The following is a 27,290-nucleotide window of genomic DNA, read 5'->3' on the forward strand; positions in this document are numbered from 1 at the left end:
TGAAACGTGCTAAACAAGGCACCTCAATACAGACATTTAATCGCTTCAAAAATGCTACACTAATTAACCCTTCTACTAAGAAAGGCTGAAAAACAACCAAAAGGCACCTTTCCTGCACAAACCTAACCTCACCACTTAGCACCAGCAGCACCACCGATCGGAGTGCGCTGAACTTTACATTACCTTACTTTACATCAGCTCTTCGACAGCTCTTGGCACTTCTCGAAGCCTGGGCCATCATTATGGATAAGCTTTGACAGAGCTCATCACAAGCTTGTTTTGGAGAAGAGAAGAAAAATCATCAAAAAAAATCTAAAAAAAATTGGTCACATTCTTCTGCAGCGCTGCACCCACGATTTCTAAGCAAACGAGAGAAAACGTCGCACGAAAACTGTGGAGAAAAACATCGCAAGCTCTCGCTCTCTCTCCCTGTTGAAGTTATTCCACGTGTGGACCGGTCTGCAGCATCATCATCATCATCACAGATCGCGGGAGAGAGAGAGCGCGCGCGGGCGACCCTACGAAGGTGGTTCAGCTGCGGTAGATCGCATCAGTCTGGTAACGACATCCGACGCGAGTGGACGCGACTTTCCGGGAGTGATTTTGGGACTGTTGAGTGACCCCGCCGAAACGGTATATAATTAGTGGGCAGTGTGACCAAACTGGTCAATCTGGTGAGATTTTGATTTTCTGAAGAGGAAGAAGCGATTCGAAGAGATCGAGCGAAACTCCCGGAACATTTTGGATTCCTAAAGGATAACGAGGGTGCTAAGCTGATCGTGTTATCTTGTGGAGAATAAAGTGTGCTGCAATGCAGTTGGTGAGTGAATTTACGACTACTTAAGAGATAGTTGGACTGTAATGCATTGGACTCTATCAATCTTAACATTGGGTTCTGTGCAACTGCTACAGTGATTGATATATTTCAGGAAGAAATGATGCACTCAAAGTATCAAAACTAACAGATTACGACAAAAACCAAGTGACTTTAGTGGACGCAAGCAACGAACCCTCATATTTCGTGGACACATCTAACTAACAGAAATAAGAAGTGATAAAACGTTCTGTCGTGATTTCACTATTGATTCTTCACTAAATTATGCATACAAGGACTCTAAACTAACACTGTGTGATACAAGAGCTATGGGAAACCTTTCAATAGCTCTGAAACTTAAACAATTCGACGAAAGTTTTCAAGCATCCTCAAGCGACGAACCCGCTTATTTCGGGCGGACCTACTAACACAAAGTGTCTCCGATGAATTAACCTGTCTACCAGATCGAAAAAGTGCATAAACTGCGCACGGCGGAAAATGTCTCAATCGTGCCGACCGGGCCAAAGTGTGTGCCCATTTCAATTTCAATTGCATTACCGGGGCCGGAAAATTATTGTGACTCCAAGAGTCATGTTCTTCGAAGGGCCTCAAATTGGACTCATTTCGTAGCAGCCGTAGAGGGTGGAGAAGGAAGAGCCCTTAGATGTAGAGCTGATGTGCATTCAAGCGTATAATTAAAATAAATTGGAAATGCAAAACTCCCCGCCGAACCCCGCACTGTCAGTTGCATTGAGGAGGCGCTGTGTGTTACGGTTTTAATGGCCTCCCCCTCGTGTTGCTCTGAAAAAAACGGGGAAGGGCCTCGCATAGCTCTCCGACCACAGTGCACAGACTTGCATCAGCGGAAATCTATGGAAAAACCAAAAATAGTACCACCAGCCAACTACAGAAATGCAAATCAAGTGCCAGTTTCAATTTGTTGGCTGCGGTTCAGGTCTGAGTTGCGGAGTGGCGTTCGTTGCTGCCGCAGTTCCAGCTCGAAGACTTTGAGAAAACCCCGAAAGAGCAAAGATCGAATCGGATGTTATTGGGCAGGAATTGATTGTCTCTCCGAAGCCTGGCTAAATTTTGATTAACATACGGTTGGCCTCTGGTCTTTGCGCGCATATTCATTCAATTTCAATCAAACTGAATGATCTCGGCGTGATGATCACGACCGTTTGTTGTGGTCGTTGGTGCGGTATGGTCCCAGTTGGTGGGGTTCAGGAGTTACTGGTTTGGTTTGTTGGAAAAAAAACATGGGTCAGGAAACCGGTCTGCTTTGCACCTGATGCAAAGACAAATATCCTAAGTAAGTTGTTTTAATTTGTTCAACAGTTTCGGAGATTTATGCAATTAAAAATAAAAGAATAAACACTTAGATTTTTTACCAATTTTCAACTACTGAAACTGAAAATTACCGCATTCATTAAAAACTTACCGAAATTCGGGACAAAATTCCTGAGATTTTTCCAAATCCGGAAACTCCCGTATCCCGGGATTTTTATTGTTGTGCCGGGAATTCGCGAAATTGAAAAATAAAATCAAATTTGGGTCTGGAAATTCAGATTTGGTTGTAGAAACAGGTGAACTGTTATATACTTAGTAATCGATATGAATTTAAAAGCATTAAAATTTGTTTTCGGCATATATCAGCATAAAATTGGATTATTAGGGAAAATTGTTTAAATTTTGGTTTACAGATCCGCAAAATGCTTTGGGCTTCAAAAAATTTCAATTTAATTTTATATATTTTCAAAAGACCGGGTATTATATTAACGTATATTCTTGATGTTAAATTTGAAAATAAACTACCGTAAACTGGGGTGACTTTGATAGCCCGGGGTGACATTGATAGAAATTTGATTTGGCCACTATTTTTGATACATCCAATGTAACAGTCACATTTTTGCATATATGTTCGATAATAAGCTTTCCCTTAATGCTTACATACTCAAAATTCTCAAAAATGTTTAAATATTAATTTGACGGGCATTTGAAAAACCTATCAAAGTCACCCCGGGCTATCAAAGTCACCCCAGTTTACGGTATGTTTAACTATTTTTCATCAAACATCGACATCTGGCGCAAATCAGGAAAAATGTAACGAATTAAGACAGCTGATAAGGCCATTTTTGCATAATGTTTTGATGTTTTTATTGATTTCAGTTCAAACAGGAACAGAACAGGGAGCGGCCGTGGCTGACTGGTTACGGTGTTCGCTTTGTAAGCGAATGGTTCTGGGTTCGATTCCCATCTGCTCCCAACGAGAAAGTTAAGGACACATGAATTTGAAATGATGAATATGAACAAAAAATCAAAGTCGCTCGAGGTGGGGTTCGATCCTCCGTACTTTGGATTGGTAAGCAAAAATGCTAACCACTAGGCCAGGGGTGACCAAAGTATGGCCCGCGGGCCAAACGTGGCCCACGAGGTGATATTTTGTGGCCCGCGAACCCATTTTGAATGATCAAGTAAAATGGCCCGTTGACCATCTGTAAAATGATTTTAAACTTTTTCAAAATTGAACTTTATTTTGAATTTTTAGTGCTGATCTGTTTTTCTTTTTTTTGCTAGTATTAAACTAATGATTTATTCTTTTTTTAGCCTTATTTTACGACACAAATATGTTGTTCAAAAATCTTTCTTTTTTCACACGTTTCAATGTGAGTGAAACTCGTGGGGAAACTAGTAAATATTGTCAAAATATTCATCAAATATTTTTGGAAATGTTAATGAAACGTTCAAATTTGACTTAGGTATAAAACTGGGAGGGCCTCGTGGCGCGGTGGTTAACGGCTTCGGCTGCCGATCCCTAAGTTGCTATGGGGCGCGGGTTCGAACAAATGGGGAAGTAAAACGTCGGTCCATTTGCGTAAAAGAGGTTTTGGGTGACTCACCACACATAACCTTTTTGATTGCTTTGCTTTATTTATAAAACTGCAAAAATAGCCAAAATTTCAATAAACTGACCATCAAACTTACTTTGCACTTAGAAACATTCCACCTCGGGATTTGAACTCATAACAATTGGATAACGAAACTGCTTGACTACCATCTGATTTAGACAGACAACATTTTTAAATCGGAGGAATAAGGCGGTTGCAAATATTTTTCAAAGCTTTTGTTATTTAAGTGCAATCAGCTGAAAATCATTTTGGGCGTGCTCGGGTTTATTCAAAAATAATTTGAATTTTAAAAGATTAACAACAAAAAGTGTTTTTCGCACAAATGTATTTTTTTCGTCGAATCTTACAAATTTTGAAAGTTATGATGGCAAATCTAAGTGTGTTTTTATAACATTTTCCAATAATTTTTCCATTCATTTCAAATGATGAATATTCTGGCTTGTATTTTCAATTTTTATGTTTCTTTTAATTTTATTATAGCCTCCCCTCGACCATGGCAAGAGTTGAGGGACAAAATCCTCGACAAAATCTTTTTTAAATATTTGCATCGGCCTTATTGTTGGAAAAAAATTTGAACCATTTTTCATGAGTGTAACAATTCAAAGAAAAAATTATGCGCAGCAAAAATTGTTCTGATTTTTTTGGCATCACTTTCGAAATAAAGACAATGCTTTAAATTTTTATATGAAAACACAAGTACATACATTCAACTAAATACCTTTTTTCAAATACCCAAAACATTTATAGTAACAAAACTGATGGAAAACTGTCATTTTTCGTTTTCTATTACTTTTAAATAATGAAAATGTTTAAGAATGAAATTTAAAGAAAACCTTTAAGTAATAGATTTATTTTTTAGTCTTTTACATTTATGTAACGTAATTTCATTATATAAATTATCAATTTTATACATATGGCCCGCAAGCTCATTTGAGCTTCAAAATTGGCCCGGCATCCAAAAACTTTGAGCACCCCTGCACTAGGCAATGACGACTTGGTGAACGTGGCCTGGAATTAGGAATACTGTTACAGAGAGCGAGTTGTGGCGCTATAACCACGGCAAATAGTGTCCAGGGCATTCGTGGAAATACAATGTCCCATCCCAGAGGGTCACGGAGTACCAAACAATCTAAGCATGGTGCTTCCAACGAATACAACCAAAAAATCTCGGAGCGTATGGTGGTGTGTCCCCACGCTTCTTCCGGAAAAAAAACGGAATCGACGTAACACCTTATAATGTGGCCCTCTTAAACCTTGCGGTTTCGTCAACGGATCCACAGGCGTGTATCGTTCTTTTTGCGACAAGACTCCGCCTCCCGGGTCTCCTAAGTGTGAAGGTATGGCACGGGGAGAGGGCACCGAAAACCTATATTTACACTTAGAATTTTTTGCGTCCGCCTCGGGATTCGAACCGGCGACCTCTGGATTGTGAGTCCAGTGCGCGGTCCGATCGATCCACACAGGCAGACAACGCTTCTTCCTCCCCTGTCGATTCGAAATTGTGTTGTTGTTCGAACACTCAGTGCTCAAACTCAACCCAATTACGAGTCATCTCTGCGATACGGCTTAACGCAGTAGGCCTGGCCGCTTTAACGCTTGTGATGGTTCAATGCATTTCGATGCAATGGCGCACTACAAATGTTAATAAATGAAAAGAAAAGTGCTAGGCGTCATCTAACCTAAGGCACTCTCCAGGATCCCTTCGAAAGATTGGCTGCGCTAGGGTCTGATTAGATTAGATTAGATTAGATTAGATTTCAGTTCAAACAGGAACAAAACAAAACAATTAGTTAAAATTTCCAAATTTATTGCTCTAAAACCTCCGTTACCTTTTGAAACTCTAGTCCCAATTTCCCCCAGTTGGTGACTTAAAGATTGTTTGTAAAATATGTTTTATATAAAACATGACATTCTAAACATATTTAAATTTTTAAATTGACTCATCATCATTTTGTTTGACTTCAAATCAACGAATATTGGAAGTACCGTAAACTGGGGTCAATCGGGACACATGGGGCGAATTGGGACAGCCATTTTAACCAAGTTGGAGCACAATATTTTGATTTTTCTGGGTGGTTTTGGTTAGAACAGACTCAGACCAACAACATGTGTACATCCATTTCCAAATTTAAAAGCTTTAAGTGCTCTAAAAACCGCTGTCCCTATTGACTGCAGTCCCGATTCACCCCAGATTACGGTACCCAATTGTTCTCAGGTAATCTGAAGATATGTTATTGGAGATAGCGACTAATAACATGCAGATAGATGCATTACTGAGATTTGACTAAATTTGAGTCGTTGAATTCAAATTTGGACTATTCAGAAAAAATCGTCGCTGTTGTGCTAACTTGTCACACGTGCATTTTGAACCAAATTAAGTTAAGAACGCCATTTTGTGCAGCTCAAAATGCCTCACCTTTTGACCTTCACTGATCCCCAAAACTTGATTTCAATCCTGAGATATTCAATTAAAACCGAAAAAAACTCTGTGCATTTTTGACACTTTTCATATGAAAGATGTTTCAACCTAGTTGCTACAACTGACCAAAGGGATTTCGGTCAGATCGCGTTTGACACAAGTACGAGCTCGATTACTGTAAACATTTTTAATTATAACAATGAACAGAATGGTCAACCAAACAAAACGTGTTTGTTATTGTTTTCATTGCGTGCTCTCTTTTTTGTTTATTCAAGGTCTAACATTAAAACGCGTTTTTCTCGGAACGTCAAATAGCGACGTGCGACAAGTTAGCACGCCGGCGTCGATATTGCATAATGTTATTTATGTATTTTTAAATAAATAAAGACTTTTTTAACTTTTTGCAAATTTGAATTCTGGAAAAAACAGACAAAAAGTTTTTAGATAAATAATATGTTCACAAAGTCATTGGTATTTTGCAAATTTTTGATGGAAGCGTTATTGTAATGATAAATCAAGGATTTTGTGATAGTTTTTGCCATTTTTTTATCAAGGCTAAAAATTTGAAATTTAGTCTTTTGTCGCAAGTTATGTTGTGATCCGAATTTTTTGCAAGGTGAATTTTTAATTTGTCTTAACACAAATAAAGCCCGGATCTTTACCTTAACTTCTTATATTCATTAACGATTAAGATTCACCCAACTTAACTCAAGATTTACTAATTTTATTACCGAAACATCTAATTTTCCAATAAGTACCCTCACGCCACCAAATCTTCCCACGCGCTTGTCATGTCAACAGGTGCGTTTGACATTGGTTTTCATACGACGCCAAGAAGTTGTGCTGCTCGCGCGCGGGAAAATTGAATAAAAATTGAAGCAATATTATTTGGAGCACCTTTTTGCCGCTGCTCGAAGGCGCGTGGGAACACTTTTCTCCACCAGCGGTTATGTGCCATCATAACAAAGTAACAGCTAAACTATAGCAACAACAACAGCAACAATATTTTGACGGGGGTGGTCGGTGGTGATGCTGGTTGGTGGTTTGAAAAATGCTCTTCTTGTACGCGTAAAGTTCATGAAAACACCAGCGAACGTGCGGTCCCATGTTTCGAGATGGTTCGCCTTCTTTGCGCAAGTGGCCCTCCTCATAATCGAGAGCCGAGCGCCGAGGGCTCAAGCCTTACCTGGAAAATAACAAAAACAACTTGGGGACGTTCATAAACAGCGTAAATTATGGTCTAGCAATTCTTAACAAGCTCTTTTTCGCGAGGTAAATCTCGAATACATTAATATAATCTTTATCGTGATAGTTTGGGGAAATCCACGTGATTTAAGAATGACCCTCGCAGAGAAGCCTCTATAACAGGATGGAAGAGCCCGAAGATTGGCGACCAACGATTGCTCCCCCTAAAATGGCATTCGAAGACAAGTTCGTGTGCTCATCGAAAGACGCTCACGATTTTGCTAAGACTTTGACTAAGGGCCTTAAGCTAGCAAGCGACATTGTAAAAGTTACTTAAAGTTTAACCGATAGTGCAAATTGGTTACGTTAAACAAATTTTCAAACTATGATTTTCTATTTAAACAAACTAATTCTAATAGTTGTTGTTACTTTGAGCGAGTGACCCACCCCTGCATTTGACAGATGCTTACCTTCGTATTGTCTTTATTGACCAAAATCAAGATAAATATTGCTAAAGGTAATGCAAACTCCCAAACAATCAAGATGCGTCAATGACAACGCTGGATGCTCCAGAAAGGTCAAACAAAACAGCAAAGTGAATTACTCCCCCATCGATCGTGAACGCGTAAATTCGACGTTCACGACAAAACGCTTTTTATGAAATTGTCTCAAACCTTTCATTCAGACGGTCTGCGAGTTGTCATTTTTTGCTCACCTTCCGACACTTTTTTTTTGCGCCACATAAACGAGAGATAAATTTGATACCTCCGCCCGGTTTATCTCCTTGTTGTTGTTGGCCAAACGAACGATGCAATAATTTTGAAGTTTCCCCTCGCTATTTTTAAACTTTCGGCAGATTCGAGCGCCGCTGGGAAAGGCGCGCTGTTAAAACCGTACCTCATTTGCAACAGGAACTAGATTTTATTCGCGCAGTGCTCTTTCATTGACAGCTTTAAATTTCGACGTTTTGCAAAAACGAAAGCAAAAAACAGAGTGAAAAAAAATTTGGGGAGATTTTGAGTCGGCATGTTTTCTGTGAATTGCAAACAAGTATCAACAAGGTCGTTTAAATGCCAATTATTTACGGAGCACATGCTAGTAGCAATGTTTTGTTTACAATTACAACTAATCAAGCCTAATGCTTAATTTGATGAAATTAGTGATCGTGTTTATGCAGATAGTAAATGTAAAGATAACAGTCTTAAATTAAAGTTAACATGATTTCTGAGTTTTCTCCGTAGTAATTATGAGGTCTCACAAAGCTTCAGTAAGTACGATAGAATACTTTTTTGCGATGATGGGATGTTCTGGATCATCATAGATATTCCAGAAGTGAAGATCCGGACTCCCAAAAGCTCATACCCTTACGATTACTACAGTAACAGGCAAGAGGTCGTCGGATTTTGATTCTGGATCATACTCGCATAGTTGTTGTGATAATGGTAGACTTTTTTGTTGGTATGTTGAGATGTCCTTGGTTGTCCAAGGACTCCCTGGAGTATTTTTGTGAAATTAAATAAACAGTTTTCTTTTAAACAACAAACTGTTCATTCCGTTCGAAAACGCAAAAACGTCAGACTTCGTACACAAGTCCAATTTACTGTAATGACCATCAAGAACTCTCAGAAAAAGTGATTTATTCGCTGTTTGTCTGAGCCCGCCAAGATTCCATCTCACGTCAACATAAGCCTTGCAGATTGCATCGCGACTTTTCACGATGTGTTGTTTGGCGATGACGGCGATGGCCACTCACATGAGACAAGACAAGACAGCAGCGAGCGGCCCTGGTTCATTAGAAGTACCAGTAGCTGCCGGAGCACTCTACCGCCGTCCCCGCGGTTGACCGCCATCGATGGACCACAACAGCACCAAAACAACAACAACAACAACGTATGAAAATAATTGGACATTGTCCGGGTGTCATCACCCAGTGGAATGCACTCTGGGGCCACCACCTAAGGCACTTTCTTGGCCGCGGCGGCGACGATGGGTCGCATATTTCATTTAGCACAGGTCGGAGAGATTCACAACTTGGCCGCATCTTCGCCGCATCGATGGCATCGCGTTGGCCACTGCTTACCGGCCATTAGCCATCGGGCCGGTTGATCGGGGCCGTCCACACAGAAATGACTGTGGCGTTGCAAAATCACTTTTTTTAAGCGAAAAGTGCAATACCTACGGGGAGTCCGTTGGTGCATCACCACGAGCGCGCGAACCAAACAGTTAAAATGCACTTTGGAGAGTTTCGTGGAAAGTTCAAGAGTTGAAAGAAAGTTTGCGCGCGGTTATGTAAGAGACGTGCCGTACCTCGATGGCAAAACACAAAGTTGAACGAGGAAGATGGTAGCAGCAGGTTTTTTTATGCCTTAATTCAAGGATGAGGTTTTGTAGGACTCGTAATTCCGGATGTATTACTTTTTTGGGATTAGTCTGACCATAAACATATCCGCGTTGTAAAAATAACTTTAATCCACCAAGAGTTTTCTTATATGTTTACTAAACAAATTTAATCAAGCATGACTGCAAAAGTCAAATATGGTTTAGATAGTATATGATTAAAAATAGTACCAACTTTATGATCAAACGGAGAAGACGATTATAGGGGATGATGATGCAAAATAAGCTTTCTTACTAAAATAATTTAAAATACACCTTCTTATTTATACAGTATACCTTAATCTAAGATCCAAGCCTTCACATAATTGTATAATTACCACGTGCTCATATGTTTTGATAGGGTTGCCAGATCTTCAATATATTTAGCACATTGTGGTATTTTTGAAAACCTTTCTAAAAATGTAAAAAAAAGCATCTAAAAACTACTCTTTTAACAATCTTCCAGACTTTCGCCAAAAAAGATAACTGTTGAATTTAGTTTTAAATAATCTTCACAATTTTCTAATGAGACTTATGGGACCCTAAGGCGGATCGAATGACACCAAACCGGCCAAAATTGGTTCAGTCAATCCCGAGATAATCGAGTCGTCGCTGTCGTGCTATCTTGTCACACGTGCATTATGAACCAAATTGAGTTAAGAACGCCATTTCGTGCAGCTCACAATGCCTCACTTTTTGAAGTTCACAGATTCCCATTAGATTTCAATCCTGAAATATTAAAAAAAAAAACGAAAAAACTCGCTGCATTTTTGTCACTTTTAATATAAAAGAAGTTTCAATCTTGTCGTGCTATTTTGACACAACGTGAAAATTTATTGAAGTGCGACAACTGGCCAAAGGGATTATAGGTCAGAACGTGTTTGACATACGTACAATCCCGACTACCGTAAATATTTGTAATTAAAACTCGAAACTACGGCAACCAAATTCAACCAAACTTAGGGACAATGCACAGAACGGTCAGCCAAACAAAAAGTGTTTGTTATTGTTTACATTGCGTGCTCTATTTTTGTTTATTCATGATCAAACATTACAACGCGTTTTTCCGAAACGTCAAAAAGCGACGTGCGACAAGATAGCACGACAGCGTTGGGGTGACAATTTTCGATTAACATCCCTATATACTCACACACACAAACATTTGCTCAGAATTGATTTTGAGTTGATATGTATACGTAATTTTATAACCTATTCTAAGTGTGGAAGGCAAAAATTAAAGCAATTGAGTACCCGTCGAGCAGTTTTTGACATTCGCTCGATAAGAAATACATTGTAGAAAAAAGCAAAAACTGCTCGACTGCGAGTGCTCCATTTGTTGAAAAATTAACATCATGATTCGAAATCCAGACACTTAGCAATAAAACATTCCTGTTTTGGCTGATAAAAGTGTTTGAAATAATTTAAAACTATTTATCAGATGTCATTCAGAATGTACATGTTGAGAAAATGTATGCAATAATTATAATGCTTTTCAAAAGTTTTTCTTTTGTTTATTTTTTATATTGTTTTGCATTTTTTTTTTTTGTATTTTTGACGCAAAAAAAATCCATTAAATACAAAAAAACTTCCTAAAAATTAAAAAAATAGACTGATTCTGTACAATTTTGCTATTTGAGGTCTTAATGATACCACAGACTGTGTGTCTGTGATGATACCTATAAATAGTTTCAGTGAGTTTAATGTACCGTAAACCGGGGTGGCTTTGACAGGATTTCAATTTGTTTTTTAAATATTTTCCAACAGGTATGGGCTTTCCATTTTTATTTTTTTTTAGAAAATGTACTGGGGTAGGCCGCACAAAGTCCAAGCACTTTTTTGGAAAAAAAAAGTTTTTTCAATAGTGTTTAGAAAAATAGTGATGTTAGAAATTCTTAGTTTAAATTCCGGGGTGACTTTGATAGCCATAGTTTTTCTTGTTAAAATCATATTTAAGATGTTAAAACTTTATTTGTACGTTAAATGTACCATAACTAAAGTAGCTGATGTAGTTTTTAAGAAAAAAATCAATGTTTTATCTAGTTAACTAAGTTTATAAGCTTTTTAACAAAATGCATATAAATTTTAGGTAAAATAGCTAAAAAGTCGGAATTTTGCCTGAAATTTGTTAAAACTAGTTTTGTTTATAAAATTATCGATTTATATTGCATTTTATACTGAATTCGAAGCACGAATCACAAGTTTTCACATTTTACATAAAATTTGTTCAACTGAAATTGCCTTTAAATTTGGAGATTTTTTTTTAATTGTGTTTCAAAAACACATATGATTTATTATTTACAAACTTTTTTAACCTTCTCCTAGTGGAAAATTGTCCAAAGAATCCGAAAATGCATTCCGTTTTCCGATTCAAAATCATGTTCATTGAGAAAATCATGACACTTTGAGAAGTTTAAAATAATGACTTTCATCAACATTTTCTTAACTATAGTTAACTAACTATTTAAACTTTTCAAAATTTTATGAAAAGTTCTTCTTGAGTTACTGTGTTCAATTCTCTACCACGGTCAGTATGATTCTTAACAATTCCTTACGTATTTTAATTGTACTCTTCATTTTGCGGGAAAAATATAGACCTATCAAAGTCACCCCGGCTATCAAAGTCGGCCCGTTTAACATGACCATAAACCGGGGTTACAATGATTGCCGGGGTGACGTTGATAGGTTTGATAGGTATGATAGGTTTGAGAGGTATTTTCGCAAAATGATGAATACAGAATAAATACGTAAGGAAACATACTAAACTCGTTGGAGAAGTGTTAAAAATATCTCACTAAGTATTTTTCAACATATTTTGACAAGTTTACAACCAACTTTGACTATAACTATGAAAACATTGATAAATATGATTATTTCAATACTCTCAAAGTATCATGTTTTTCTCAATGAAAATAAGTTCGAACTGGAAATCGGATTGCATTATCGGATTCTTTGAACAATTTTTTCACCAGGAACAGTTTTTATTAGTTCTTAAATTACTTGTTTTGAGTGCTTATGAAACATAATTCTAAAATATCTTCTGGTTTTTGACATTTTCAATAGAACAAATTTTACAGTAAACTTGAAAATGTTTGATTCATGCAGCAAAATTAGTTTTGGTGGCAGCAAATTATGCTATTTTTTAAGAAAACATCAATTTCTAATGAATTTTTATCAAATTTGGAACTTTTCATTTATTGTATCTTAAATTTTTATGCATTACATTGAATGTTGATAAACTAACAAACATTTATTTGCGTTTTTTTTTAATGAAACATTTAAAGTACTCTCACTTATGGTCAATTTGACGTAATCATTTCAGTCTGCAAACTTAATTCGTAGGCTACGATTTAGCATTTTTTTGCATTTTTATTATTTTTGATAAAACATATTGACAATGTTAGATATGGATTGCAAAAAAATAGAGCAGAAGTATGAACAATTTTCAGATTTGTGTATTGTTAAAAATCTTTTGTTACTATACATTCAATGGAACTATTCCATAGTTTCGACTCTAGTGGAATTAGCTGATCCTTGAAACAACTTCATCAAGAAGAATGAAACATCTCCAAATCGCTTCAGAGTTTATCTCAACGTTTTGCAACCCTTCGTCCAAAAGTACAAAATCTACAAATCGGGCCAACTTCTTGCTCGTAAAACCGCCACCCAAGTACTTGTGAAAATGTATGATTAACATTTTTGGTCATCTTTTTGCGCTCTGTCAAGCCTTAATCTCTTCATTTAAGCTTCTTTTTGCTTGTGCAGCGCAAAAGCTCATGCTCTTTTGAAGGGGTGGCGCCCTCGTTTTATCACCGCAAAAAAAACACCAGGCACTATTTTCTTCTTGCAGAAGTAACCATCGCTTGTAGTTGTTGTCCAACTCAAGCGCCATCATCAAGGGCACTCGAGACAAGATCTGGAGTAAGTGATTAGTCTTGTCGCGTTTTTGCGCTCGCGTTTTTTTCTTTCTTTCTGAGGCGTTTAAGCCCTGAGGGGCTCTATGGGCACGTGGCCAGCGGTCTTTGGGTGAGGCCTTTGCGCCGACTAATTGCGCGCGAGCGCGCAGTTTGGTAACTCACTCACAATTGACCGAGACGACGACTTCTTCAAACTCTGCGTCGAAGAAAGAAGTGCGTGCCAGTGTGGTCGCGCTAATTGCATAATTCCACAATTAGGTTCAGCCCCACAAGATGCTCTTGAATTTACGCGCAAGGATCAGCTGAGGACCTCAAACACTTCACGGTGTCATGTTGGGTAAGCCGCGTCGATTGGAAGTGTCTTCATTTGACGGTGGTTCGTTCCCATGAAGATTTACCGCTTTGGAAACCGTAAAGTTGGCGGTCTCTAGATAATGTGCCACTTCATCCGGTAGTCGAAACCATTTAGCCGCGATGGCATGCCAAGGGAAACTCCAAATTAGCATCCGAATGAGCCTGATCATTTAAATGTGAATAAAATAAATCTAAGTACTAAATACCTTTGGACAGGGAGACAACACGCTAGGCTGTCCCACACTGGTCACGACTCATTCCAGTGCCAGGGGTACCAACAACGAATTGGGATTTTTTGTTCGGGTGTTGTTTTCAGGACGGAAGTGCATGCAAGTCCCGTTTTCGGTGTCGTCCCCTCTAACGCTACATCGACAGGGTGACAACATATTTCCTTCTTAAAATTGAGAATGAGCATGGTTGACTACCATTGAGTTGTTTCTCCGTTTCTGACGGATCAGCATTATACAATTAATCAGAAATGACTAGAGGAAGCTAGTCGTAAGTTGAACCCTTGAATAACTCTGCAGTAATGGTCAATACCGGCGCCCTCCCAATAGGCCTGTAGTTCATCAAAAGGGAGGATTGTTAGTCCAATACACCATTTCATCCAAGCATCAACCCTATTATTTTTTTTCTTTAATAACAGTGGCTATTCAGTTTTCAAATCAATCATTATCACAAAATTGTGCTTCCGTTTTCACTGGTACTCTCAAATTAGTCAACTTCTCAAAGCAAGTGACCACCCTGGAGGCATCCAGACCAGGTTCGTCGCTTGTAAACGTGTAAGGGTAAGTCACGCGACGAGGCATTCCCAGAGGAGGCATCTCTCTAGATTTGGAAGGCCGTACCGCCTAACATGGAATCGCCCCCGTGACTGAACAACCCCAAACAAGAAGTCTCATGTGGAGTGTGCCTCGTGACGCTGATGGTGTACGTGATCTTGAAGGAGAAAGTTTTTGGGGCCTGTTTCGGGCTGGACCAAGACGTCATCTTCGCAGGCTCCTCGTGGTACAGGTTTTTGATCGTCGCGGCGTCGTATAACTAAATACATAGGTCCCCCCCCCCCACCAACCAGAAGGCGGCGACAACGGGTTACAAATATTTAAAATATCGATATCGTAAAGGCCGTTCGGTGGTGAGGATGAGGAGGGTCTACGATGTGGGAATTACAACCCACCAGGTAGAAGGAGGAGAAGGGGGTCGCTGAAGACGCTCAAGCTTGATGGTGATGACACACGGAAGAAAGATGCCGTAATCGCACAGATGCTTTCCTCAGTTGGAACGTCCGTTGGTCGGTGTCGTCGTCATCGTCGGTGTTGTTATCAAGTACTAACAAAATCAAACGAATGACGTTCAAACATACACCGTACTGGTACGTGATATGTTGTCAACGTTGGAAGAAGGAAGCAGAGGGGATTAGAAAATCATAAAATCACTAATGTGAATTGCCCGGAAAGCTATTATGCAACGAGAGAGATGAACCTCAGGCATTACCGATAAAAGATAGTCTTAACATTGGATCTGAAATTTACAAGAACAACCTGATACCTGATCTTCATAAAGCAATTAGCTCAGCTTTAACGCTGAATTGATACAGTCAACTACACGTATCAAACGCCTTTGCGCAGTTATAATGTCACACATAATAGACCCACTAATGAGTATATCATTTCTCAATCTGATGCACCTCATGATGGATCCCTTGCAATATCTATAACAAACCGTTTTGTGGAACAATTGTACACCACGCGGAGCGTTATTCAGGTACAAAAAAGCCCACAACAAGCACACGCGGTGGCACGTCTGAGGCGGATCAAATCGGTAATTTCCACTGCCACAGTTCACATCGAATCGGGTTGAGGCTCTTTTTCTCTGCCGACACAGAGAGCATCTTTTGACACACGCCGACCGCGGCAACCATAATCTTCATATTCACAATTAATTATCCAATTATGTTTGCTGATTTGTTGTTGATCTGTTCAACGGGTACCGGCATGCCGCAGGCTGGCTGGCTGGTTGCCACCGTCATAGGTGATCCTCAATAGATTTTGTCTTTGACTGATGAGGGAAAGTGTTGTACCCTTTAGGAAATATATTTTAGGCTTAATGAAAAATAACATACAATCAAACTATGGTTATCGTAGCCTAGCAAAGTTAAATACTTTTTGGTTTTATTTGAGACCTAGAGATAGAAATTTCGATTCATTGCAAAATATAAAATTCGAGACATTTTGAGGTCGTATTCTGTAAAAGCTTTCAGTCATCTGAGTCGAGTCGGGACAGCGGTTTGAACCATAGTTTGGCATAATATTGTGATTTTTTGTTGGTTCCAGTTGGTACTGACACTGAAAAACAATATCAGTATTTAATCGAGACTTTAGTCTTGATTCTCCCTGAGAAAAGGCAAAAATATATTACATTCTTCAAATTTTGTGTTAAAACTCAGAGAGTTGCTTTCATATATTTGAAAAACGATTACACAGTAAAATAATGATGGAATAATTTTAAATCTGTTTTATGTAAACTTACTAAAAAAAAAAATATGGAAAAGGTGGAATTAAACCAAAAAGATGTAAATGTACACATTATTTTGACTGTAAGTTATTTTTCATCACTTTGGCCTAAAATATTTGAATAAACATGTTGAATCTAACAGATTGACTTTGCAATTAAGGGCAATCCGTACGAAACTTTTTGTGTCACAAAAAACATTTTTTGCAATTACATTATAAAACTACTTACTTTTCCTGTCATTCTCGAATTACTAAATGGCCTACTTTTTTCACCAACAATAACATAATTGAAAAGAAATACTTTTCGACACAAGGGCTGAAAAGTTCTTCTAAATTTGGAAATTTTGTAAGATTTTATATGTTTCCTTGTAAAGAGTCAAAATGGAGTCTGCTGAGCTATGTTTTTATTATTTGAAAAAAAAAATCTTAAATGACACTAGCTCCAGATATCAAATGCTTTTGTTTAGATATGAACTGACTACGGAAAAGTTATTTTTGCGGACAAAAAAAAACAGTAACAAAGTTTTGTACGAATTGGAAATAATGCAAAATTCGGATGGACAATTTTGCATGGAATCAGTTATATGACAAATACAAACTATTTTGAGCAGCAGTTTTCTTCGGGGAAATTGTAGTGGTTGTCGATTATCTGACAAACTAATATTTTCGAATAATGCAGAAATTGCTCAGCTATTACTTTTATGATCCCATGGCCCATTGTGGCTTCTTTGCTCAAAGAAAATGTACCCAGAAAACATCAGTAATTTTGTTGTAAAACTCAAAGAGTTGCTTTTACATAATTGAAAAATGATTGCACAATAAAATAATGATGGAATTTTATCAAATGTTTTATGTTATCTTAATTAAAATTTTATGGAAAAAGTGGAATTACACCAAAAACATGTAAATGTATACATTATCTTTGTCCTATGGGATAGTTTCGATCCTTGATCACAAATCCGAAGTCCATTTTTCGAAATCTCCTGACAAAGCGTTGCCAAATTGCCAGATAAATCTGGGAATGGCAGATTTTCCTTGTGTCAGTGTAGAGATTAATCATGCCAGATTTCGGCAGATTTTACCAGATTTTTTTATTTTCTGCCAACTCTGAACATCTGTTTGATTAAAATGAACGTTAAATTAAGAAATTATGTTTTTAAATAAAAGTTAAAACTCACCCTTTTTGAGGCCAAAAAATCCATAAACCATCTGGATTCTACAAACTTTTCAGTTAATTCAAATCCTCCGTCCCTTCCCTAATCACCCTAGTCACTTAAAGATTTCCGTCTGCCAAATTTGTCCAGATGTTTTTCTGAACAGTTTTTTTTTTAATGTTGATCTGGCATCCCTTGTCGCGGGTGACCTTGGACGGCCATGATCGACAATGACCAACATTTTCAAAACTTTTTTTCACCAAATCGCGATAACTCGTGAAGATTAGCGTTTGAGAGATTTCTTCCAGTTAAAGAAACATTCCAGCAATCGACTTTTTTTAAACTGGCTAGCAAATAACCCTACAAATTTACAAACACGAAATTTTTAACTAATTGATTCGAAAAATGGCAGAGGCTCAAAAAATAATTTTGTGATTTTTTCGACGAAAAATACATATTTTCAGAATTTTGAGAAGCAAAATTTCAAGCTGCAAAAAAACTGAAAGCACGTCATTTTCGAATGTTTTAAATTGAAAGGGGTCGTACCGCCCTTCCGTCACGAGATATCGAAATAACGGACCTTAGATTTGTGATCAGGGACCAAAATTACCCCATAGGACAAAGTTTTACGCAAATCAAAGAAGGGTAAGATCAGCTGCTGTGTGAGTGACACATTGGCCAATGACCATCTCATGTTCATCGAATCGAAAAAAAAACGAAGTTGACTTTATAGCTGTCGGCCACCATTGCTAGTACCAACCACTAGTGTCTTCCTTTTTATCTACAAGGACTTCGCCACCCTGGGCTCCTAAGTGTATGAAAGTATGGCACGGAGCGACGGCGCCGAATACCCATATTTACACAAAGAATTTTAGAGCGCCCGCCGCGGGATTCGAACCGTCGACCTCTGGATTGTGAGTCCAGTGCGCGGTCCGATTGATCCACACGGGCGGGACACAACGAATGTTCATCGAATCACGGTTGCCAATACAGTAAAGGCATATATCTAGATTAAATTTTCAAAACAACCTATCAGTCATGGGTTTCCTATGCAGATAGGATCTTTTATCTGTCAAATATCTTGCCCCGATGTCGTAACTTTTTTATGGTTTTTTTTTGAGAATGAATCTTCAAGAATAATGTTCTCGGCCATACCATGCTTTATTCTCTCTTCAAATCTACTTTCTAAAATTTGTTTCGAAAAGGTCCTATAAGTTTATAGAACCTATTCAAAAAAAAACTCTAGCTTTTATCTACCAGTTCAGACACTTTTTCCTTTATGGATGAAAAAATGCAACCTGTCGACCCCAGACTAAATCCAATGGATTTTTTGTTTTGCTTATTTGAACATTTAAATATTTAAACTTTAAAAATTATTTTGAATAGACATGTTAAATCTTTCACTGTTATTTTCTTGAATTCAAATTATTTTTCAGTTGCATACAATTTGACACTGCTGCGTAGATTCATGAAAATGATTGTTACTGTTTTTCACACCTGACCACCGCAACAACGGCGACCACAACAATAATAACAACAACAACCCCAGCACACAAAAGCCAGCAGAAGAGGTTGTAATTTTTCGATCATTTTCTTCGCGGCGGCGCGTGCCATTTTTTTTCTCTCGCAAAGCTTTTCATCTCTGAAAGGCCTCCGCTTTGCTACAGAAGAAAGAAGATCGTGTCCAAAGCAGAGACGTGTGTTCTCCGACTAAATGGCAGACCGATTACACTTTATTGAATACGGCAATTTTGCATGCATGAATGGAGCACCTATGTGAGTGTGTTTATGCACAGCGAAGTGTTACATGATCACAAAAATGTGCTCTAAATGGTGAAGATTGATTGGTGAAGTGAGATCTCTCACTATGGGAAAAGGTCAAATCAGTGAAGTTCTCAAACTCTTTTTTTTATCTCATCTCAATTGGTTTTTCTAACCATCCAGATTTTTTTTTCAAATAACTGATAATTAACTTTAACAAAAATTGCATAACAGCAATCTGTGAAAAGTGTTAAAACAACTTGAAAAAATGTTCAACTCTTCATTCTAACTTCTCTTCTCAAAGAATACAAATACTTCCCAGGTCATCGAACCCCTCCTCAATTAGCGTACCTAATCCGACAAGAAAAAAAAATCATCGAACGAGTCATCCGCCCATTCTCCGGGACCCATAATTGATCATAACTCGTCGTGTTTGGGTGTTTAATCCAGATTAATCTGGTTGGGTTCGACCTTCAACGCCCGTTTCACATTCTTTTCACCTTCTTCGGCCAAAGAACCACAACAAGTGAAAGCGCGCTAAGCCAAAAAGTGCCGCTAGTCACGTGACTCTCAAATAACTCCGGGAACCGGTCAGTTCGGCGCTACTTCTTTTTTTTTCTTCGAAACATTCTTTTGCTTGTGAGGTAGAAGATGAAAAAGAAGGAAACGATTAAAATCCATCGAAAGTGAGAACAAAATAGAGTGACTGTTGACTTATTCGTCATAGCACTTATGTTGAGCCTATTGTACCTTATTTTCGACATGTTGTCCCAATATGCAGTCCTTCACCCTCGGTTATTTTCCTTCTGACTGACGCGTGGACCATCGCAGGTATTGACCCCTCTCTGCGTCAGAATTCAGCATCCAATTCATGGATTTCGTCTTCTCCTCTCAATCGGCGCTAGGTCCGTTTTTTGTTGGACAGACAGACGTCAGAGTCAAGGACGTGAAGGCCCCCCGCGCGTGTTCTTTTTGGCTTTTGGTGGTTTCGCTGAGGGTGTTTGTCCCGGTCTACACACACACACAGGGAGGGGGTCATTGGACTGTTAGGTGTTAGGGTCTTTCACTTTCAATAAATATTTGGTTGAGTCGCGATCACGGTGGTAATAAAAATGAGTGAATCACGCTTTATAATTCGATGAGTAATGTTTGAGACATCATAATGAGATGTCTCAAATTTTGTAAAGCAATGATCTTAAGTGTAAGCAATTTTGAAACAAAAATTAACGTTTTATTGTTTTTCTTTTCTATCGTTTCAGATAACACTAAATAAGGTAAATTATACATCTTCATTAAACATGGAAACCCTGTAGTAAGTGTATACACTAAAACCCCGGTGGTTTGACACTGATTGAGGTTTGAACTGTCCAAAAAAGTATCGACGTGGTTTATGGATGACCTCTAAATTGAATGTATCAAATAAACTTCAAAGAATTTGAACATAAACAACAACGCACAAAATATTGAAAACAATCTATAAAATCTCGGAATATTATAAACATAATGCCAAAAAATATGTGAAGGGCCATCCATAAACCACGTGAACCTACTTGCGGGGGGAGTCGAAGTTAGGCCTCGCTCCAGACTAAAAAAAGATTTATTTGTATGGACAAGGTGAGGCTCTTTCCCTTATTCACGAATATTATTTAAATATCCTCCTCTAATATTCAGCAAATCAGTCTTATGATTTGAAATTAAACTTTACTCAATTATACTGGAATTTCCATTAATATTATTATGCTTTGAGTCTGCCTTAAAATATTTAAATAATTTTAAAAAACCAATTCATCAACTTTTTCAGTTACTCTGTTGTTCTGTTTCCAATCATTCTAATTGATCGTCAAATTGTATATTTATGTAATTTAAAAAAAGATTTACGTCAGTTTATTTGTGGAAAGAATTTTTACCATTTTGCGAAAAATAGTCCAATTTTTAAGCTTTTTTGAAAAAAAAACCTATCAAAATCAGTTTTTTAAGCGTAGCATTTAAGGGTTAAATTTCAGAGAAAATTGATACCCGGAGCACTTTTACAGCTCTAAAAATTCAACACTTGCATTTTTGAAAAAGTTGCATTTGGGGAAAATCAATTAATTGCTCGAATAAAACTCTAAAGGAGGCTTCTTGGAAGTAATGAACATACCGATTATAGCTCAATTTTACAATTAATTTGCAAAAATCACAGTTAATTATTGTCAGCGAGAGATGTGAGTTCAAACAAAAGGTAATTTAGTTTAAAACCATGGTGGGTCATTTTCAATTATTTCAATTAAAGTTTTTCAATGCACCAAAGATTTATTCCGATCGAAAATCTGAACAATGAAATCAGCGTCCAATATCCTTTAAGGGGTCTAACATTTCATTTCAAAAGGGCATAAATGTAAGTATTGATTTAAAATTTTTGTAAATATTTTTTTTCGAAAAGATCGGAAATTTTCACGAATGTTTCATAGTTTAACATTGTAAATCGTACCATTAGTAGCTGAGATATCGATATTAGAAAATGGTGGGTTGTTTGAGTGAGACTTAAACAACATCAATTTTCCTGTTTTTTAACCTTTGCATGGCAATATCTTAGCAACTAAGGGTCGTATCAACAAAGTTCAATAAAGCAAAATATAGAAAACTTTCTTAGCTTTTCAAAAATATTTTTTTCAAAGGTAGGCAAACATTGGCACTAATTTAAAAAATGAAAAACTGCGACTATTTTCAAAAAAGTTACCTAAAAATGGCTATAACTTGAAAACGGTGTACTTTATCAAAAATTCACTAAAGTACTTTTTGATTGCAAATTTGATTTTACATCTAAAAATAAAGTTGAAAAATTTTTGCGACCGATATTTTGATTTTTTGAAAAAAATCTGTATTGATTCAAAAAATTATAACTCGATCAAAGATTTTTTGCCCATTCTGGAAATTTCTGAAAAGTTGGCATTTGATGTCCTCTAAAACATATCAAAAAAAAAAAAATTAAACATAGTGTTTCTTTGCAAATCAAGTTTTAGTGACAAAAAGTGAAATTAAAAATCACCTAATTTTTTTTACCGTGTATCATTTTTTTCAGTGTAGTCCATATCCATACCTACAACTTTGCCGAAGACACCAAATCGATCAAAAAATTCCTTCAAAAGATACAGATTTTTGAATTTTCACATTTTTGTATGGACAGCTGCCAAATTTGTATGGAAAATTATATGAACGAACTAACGATGTAAAATGATTTCTTTGGGCATACCGAAGGCAACAAAAAAGTTTCAGCCGGATTAAAAATACAAAAAATATAATTAAAGAAAAAGGACCGATTCCGTAGAGAACTGCTCTGCTAACTTCAAATAGTTAATAAAATGTCTAAAAAATTTATTTTGTTAACCCTCTACTGCCCAACTTTTTTCGAAAATTTATATTTTTCCCGTGTTCAGGAGATCATTTTGAGCAACTTTTGTTTTCCGAAAAAGTTCACTTTTCTTGTTTAACGTTTTTCTTGTTTTATTTTTAGTATTTTAATTTGCATTTTTCTTGTTTAGTTTATGTTTATTTTTGGTAGTATTTGGCCTATTCTCTACCACCTCCTATCATTACATTTTGCCTATCTAATTTTTTCATGTTTTTACAGTCACTTTTTTACTTGTTTTTCACATTTTCTACTATAGAATGGCACCATTATTTTTTAAATTGTGAAAAAATGCGTAGAGGCATAGTCGGGGGCACTACAAAAATGACTGCGTACTTATTTTTTCTTAAAATATAGAAAATGTTAGTAAAAAACACAGGCAAAGTTGATCCCATAATTTTTTTTTTTAAACATTAGCAAAGTCATATAAAACAAGTCAAACTTCCAACTCTAAAATTTTCTAAAATTTTAAGAGTTCTTCTTTCCAATGCTTTTTAAAGATCGAAAATTGGTTGAAAAATTAATTTTTGGATATTTTTCAGATGGAAGCCCATCTAAAGGCGGGGTTAGGTTGTAGAGGGTTAATTGTCCAATATGTATAGATTATTGCTCCATAACAGATATTTAAAAAGTGCATGGAATGTTCATACCAACCCTCGCTATTTTGGACTATTTACATGTATGTAACCCATCAAAAATAAATAACAGTCGAATTTTGCTCTATCATTTTAATTTTTGTTAAAAATATATGACAATATGAAAAAAGAGTTTGTTTGACAAATTTACAAATTTTTGACAAAACCACAAAACTATGAGGTGGTTTCCGTAAAACCCCTTTCCAATTTTGTAGATATACGGGATTCTTGCATGTTTTTCGATAGTATAAACATCTCCAGCATGTTCAGAAAAAGTTGATTTCGAATTTGTACTCTTTTGTGTACAATTGGGGTGAAATGACCCACATTTTTTTTAAAATTAGTTGACAAAATTCATTTCTAAATCCACTGTTTCAATTGTGTCCCTTAACATAACTCGAATATAGAAAATCAAAAAAGGATTTCTCTGAACAATGTCAACGACTGGTAATTGTACAATAAATATTTTATTGTTTTCTTATAATTGTTAAGCCATTCAAGCCTTCATTTACATATTTGACTATCGATTGCCCAAAAACGATGATTGCCCATCACAAAACAACAATAAATCTCAGTAAAAAAATACTCCTTTCCTTACATAAGCAAACATCCACAAAGGGAAACCAAACAAATACTTGCACTTTCGTTTGACCTGCCGTTTTACCAACCAGCGTAAATGGGAAGAAAGGCGGCCCGTGTTTACAGGTGACATCACTCCGATCAACCGGCCACCGCCCGAGGTTCCGAGAGTTCAACGGCGATTACGACGCGCGCTGCAAAATAAAGATTTATTGCTCGTGACCTCTTTCGACGGCGGCGGCGGCTCACTTCATCAGCGATTATCGAAATTTTGGGATTGTCCTGCAATTTCATACCATCATGACCTCCTCTTAACGCAACCCTGCCCAAAAAAGTGACATCACGCGCCGCCATTGTTATTAACTACCCCCTTGTTGAGATTCCCGCGGCCTGACCCCTGGCCATGGAGTGAGGGAAAAATTTCTCCAATTCGCATCATCTTCGCAAATAATAAATGTTATTAGCTGTTTACCAGCTTGGACTGGGACTGGGCCAACAACGTGGAGAGGCGATCAAACAAACGACCATCAAATCACAACATCACGTTTTATTACCTCCGTGTGGACCCCGTGGGGTTGGTTGGACGCTGCAGATCGGGGAGATTGGGGTGGAACGAACATTTGACAGGTTGGATTCAAATTTGTACCATGGTGTCGCCTGAATGTGCACTACAAACAAGTTAACACTTTTCTAAACCTTAGAACTCTCAGAATCCCAACGCTCCCCTCTATTGCCCGGCAAACGGAACACACTGGCCGTGCTGCCGACAAACTACAAGGTGCACCACCTTGAGGCAATTTACATAACCATCACCGCAAACCGGGTTGGCCAGCAGCTTCGAGAGATGAGCCCCGATGGCAATGGCGGCACGCGATAAACAAAACCCGCCGCCAGGCCGCCGAGGATCGTAAAGGGTTAAACGTGCTCTGCTCTAACACGATGGCCAGTTAGTTTTTTTTTTTTTCATGACCCGTGAATCCTCTGAAACCATTTCGTGGCTTGTTATCTTATGAAGCGCCTTTTTTTTATTTTGCCGGATGTTATCATTGATAGTGACATCTACGGAGGAATTACACGCACTTTGTGACGTTTGATGCAATTGAAGATAACGCACGTGAAGTGGCGTTTAATCGTTTTTAGTATCGCATTTTTCAACAGGATGCTGTGCATTAGTTCGAGTTTAAGCATTTTGATTTATCTTGTTGATAATAACTGCTTCTTAAGATTCCGAAGACATAATCATTACAGTTGAGTTATGCGTTTGGATCGTACATCGTACATGGTTAGCATTTCTGACATTAGAAAGCTGTTTGAGTTTCTAGTTGATCGTCTCTGTTCAATGTCTACGAACTTGCAATTTTTTTATTTAATTCACCTGTGTGGTTGTTGCGTTCCTCACTCCTTTCCAAATCTGGGTCACACAAAAGATCTAAAAATCAGAAAGATTAGACATCTTACATCAAACATGGTTTTGGCATGGAACCAACAAAAGCCAAAAGATCAGGTTTCAAAATAACACACAAATATCACTTAAGAGTTCATAACTTTAGACAGGGATGCCAGCTCTTCATACTTTTAGACTGGTTAAGCAGGTCTCTCGAAGTTCTCCCATCCTACGATGAAAAGCAATCCGGACTTGATCCGGACATACTTTTCATACAGCTAGGTAAGATCCAGCTTCGAAAAGATACATAAATATCACTTAACCCTCCACAACCCAACCCCATCTTTAGAAGAGCTTCGACTTAAAAAATCGCCAAAAATCAATTTTTCAACCAATTTTTGATCTTTAAAAAGCATTGAAAAGAAGTACTCTTAAAATTTTAGAAAATTTATGGGTTGGATGTTTTACTTATGTGACTTTGCCAGTGTTTTTAAAAATGACATTTTTTTAGAGGTCAACTTTAGCAGTGTTTTTTACTAACATTTCTTGTATTTTAAGTAAAAAGAAGTATGCAGTAATTTTTCTAGTGCCCCAGACTATGCTTCTACGCATTTATTCACAATTTAAATGATAATGGTGCCATTTTATAGCAGAAAATGTGAAAAACATGCAAAAGATTGAAAAAGTTACTGTAAAAACATGAAAAAATTAGATAGACAAAATGTAATGCTAGGAAGTGGTATAGTAGGCCAAATACTACCAAAAACAAAGATAAATTAAGCAAGATAAATGCAGATTTAAATACTAAAAATGAAACAACAAAAACATTAAACAAAAGAAGTAAAGTTTTTCGTAGAACAAAAGTTGCTCGAAATGACCTCCTAAACACGGGAAAAATAAAAAAAATCGAAAAAATTAATTGGGCAGTAGAGGGTTAAGTGGTCATAACTTGAGACAGGGTTGCCAGATCTTCAAACATTAAGTTTTTTTTAAAAGGTCTTTCAATTGTCTATCCAACGATGATTATAATATGTTTGTGTTTCAGTATATTTCTGGAAACTATCTAACATCCGGCTATATGTGAAAACACAGTTTTATACATAACTTTATGAACCATTTATCGAATGTTCAAACAATATGTGTGAAAAGTTCATTTTTAGAGTAGGATTATAGCCTTACTTCAAAGAGGAAGGCAAAATCGTAACTTGAGAAGGAATTATCTGATTGAGTTTGTGTCTTCGGGAAAGTTGTATTTTAGGATTAGGACTGTTCTGGAAAAATTGGTACTGCATTCCCGATTTATAATTTCACTTTTTGTTACTTAAACTTGAATCCCCAAAATACATGGCCAATGCCCAATCACAGTACCATTGGTCATACACAATTTTTAAATTGATTTTTAATGCAAAATCAGATTTGCAATCAAAAGTTACCTTCCCTTTTTTATAAAGTTTACCGATTCAAAGTAATAGGATTTTTGCAATTTAAAAATGCATATTTAATGAAGAAAAATCAAACAAGCAAAAAATGTTTTCAAACTTCCAAAAAAAATTCTTCTTAGATTTTATTGATCAGGCTGCTAGTTGCTGAAATATAGCCTCTCAGAGTTTTAAATTTGAGAAAAATGATTTTTTCACAGTGTCACCTAATTGATTATAAATTTTCCACTATCAAATTTGAAATAATTATCATTGCATGGACCAGAAAAGTATATAAAATTTATTATTTTTGCATTGAAAATCAAGTAAAAAATATCCGAAAAACGACGATATGAAAAATGGTTTTCACAAATCACAACTCTAAGAGGCTATCAGGGCCGTATCTAAGGGGGGTGTTATGGGTGTTCAACACCCCCCATGGAAAAAAAATGGCTTACAACCCTAACGCCCCGACTAAGACACGGCC

At 37.0% G+C, this 27,290-nt stretch overlaps 1 protein-coding gene across 1 annotated transcript in view; it reads left to right on the plus strand.

Moving 5' to 3' along the window:
* Window positions 1–544: 544 nt before the first annotated feature.
* The window catches only part of LOC120422317 (putative mediator of RNA polymerase II transcription subunit 12), a 70,177-nt gene continuing 43,431 nt past the window's right edge, over window positions 545–27,290 (plus strand). The window contains exons 1-2 of the mRNA XM_039585735.2: window positions 545–820; window positions 20,659–20,673. Coding sequence (XP_039441669.1) covers window positions 812–820; window positions 20,659–20,673 — 24 coding nt within the window. The 5' untranslated portion in view covers window positions 545–811. The remainder of the gene's footprint in view (window positions 821–20,658; window positions 20,674–27,290) is intronic.

Source organism: Culex pipiens, chromosome 1 (genome assembly GCF_016801865.2).
Source record: "Culex pipiens pallens isolate TS chromosome 1, TS_CPP_V2, whole genome shotgun sequence".
NCBI classification, from domain to species: Eukaryota; Metazoa; Arthropoda; class Insecta; order Diptera; family Culicidae; genus Culex; species Culex pipiens.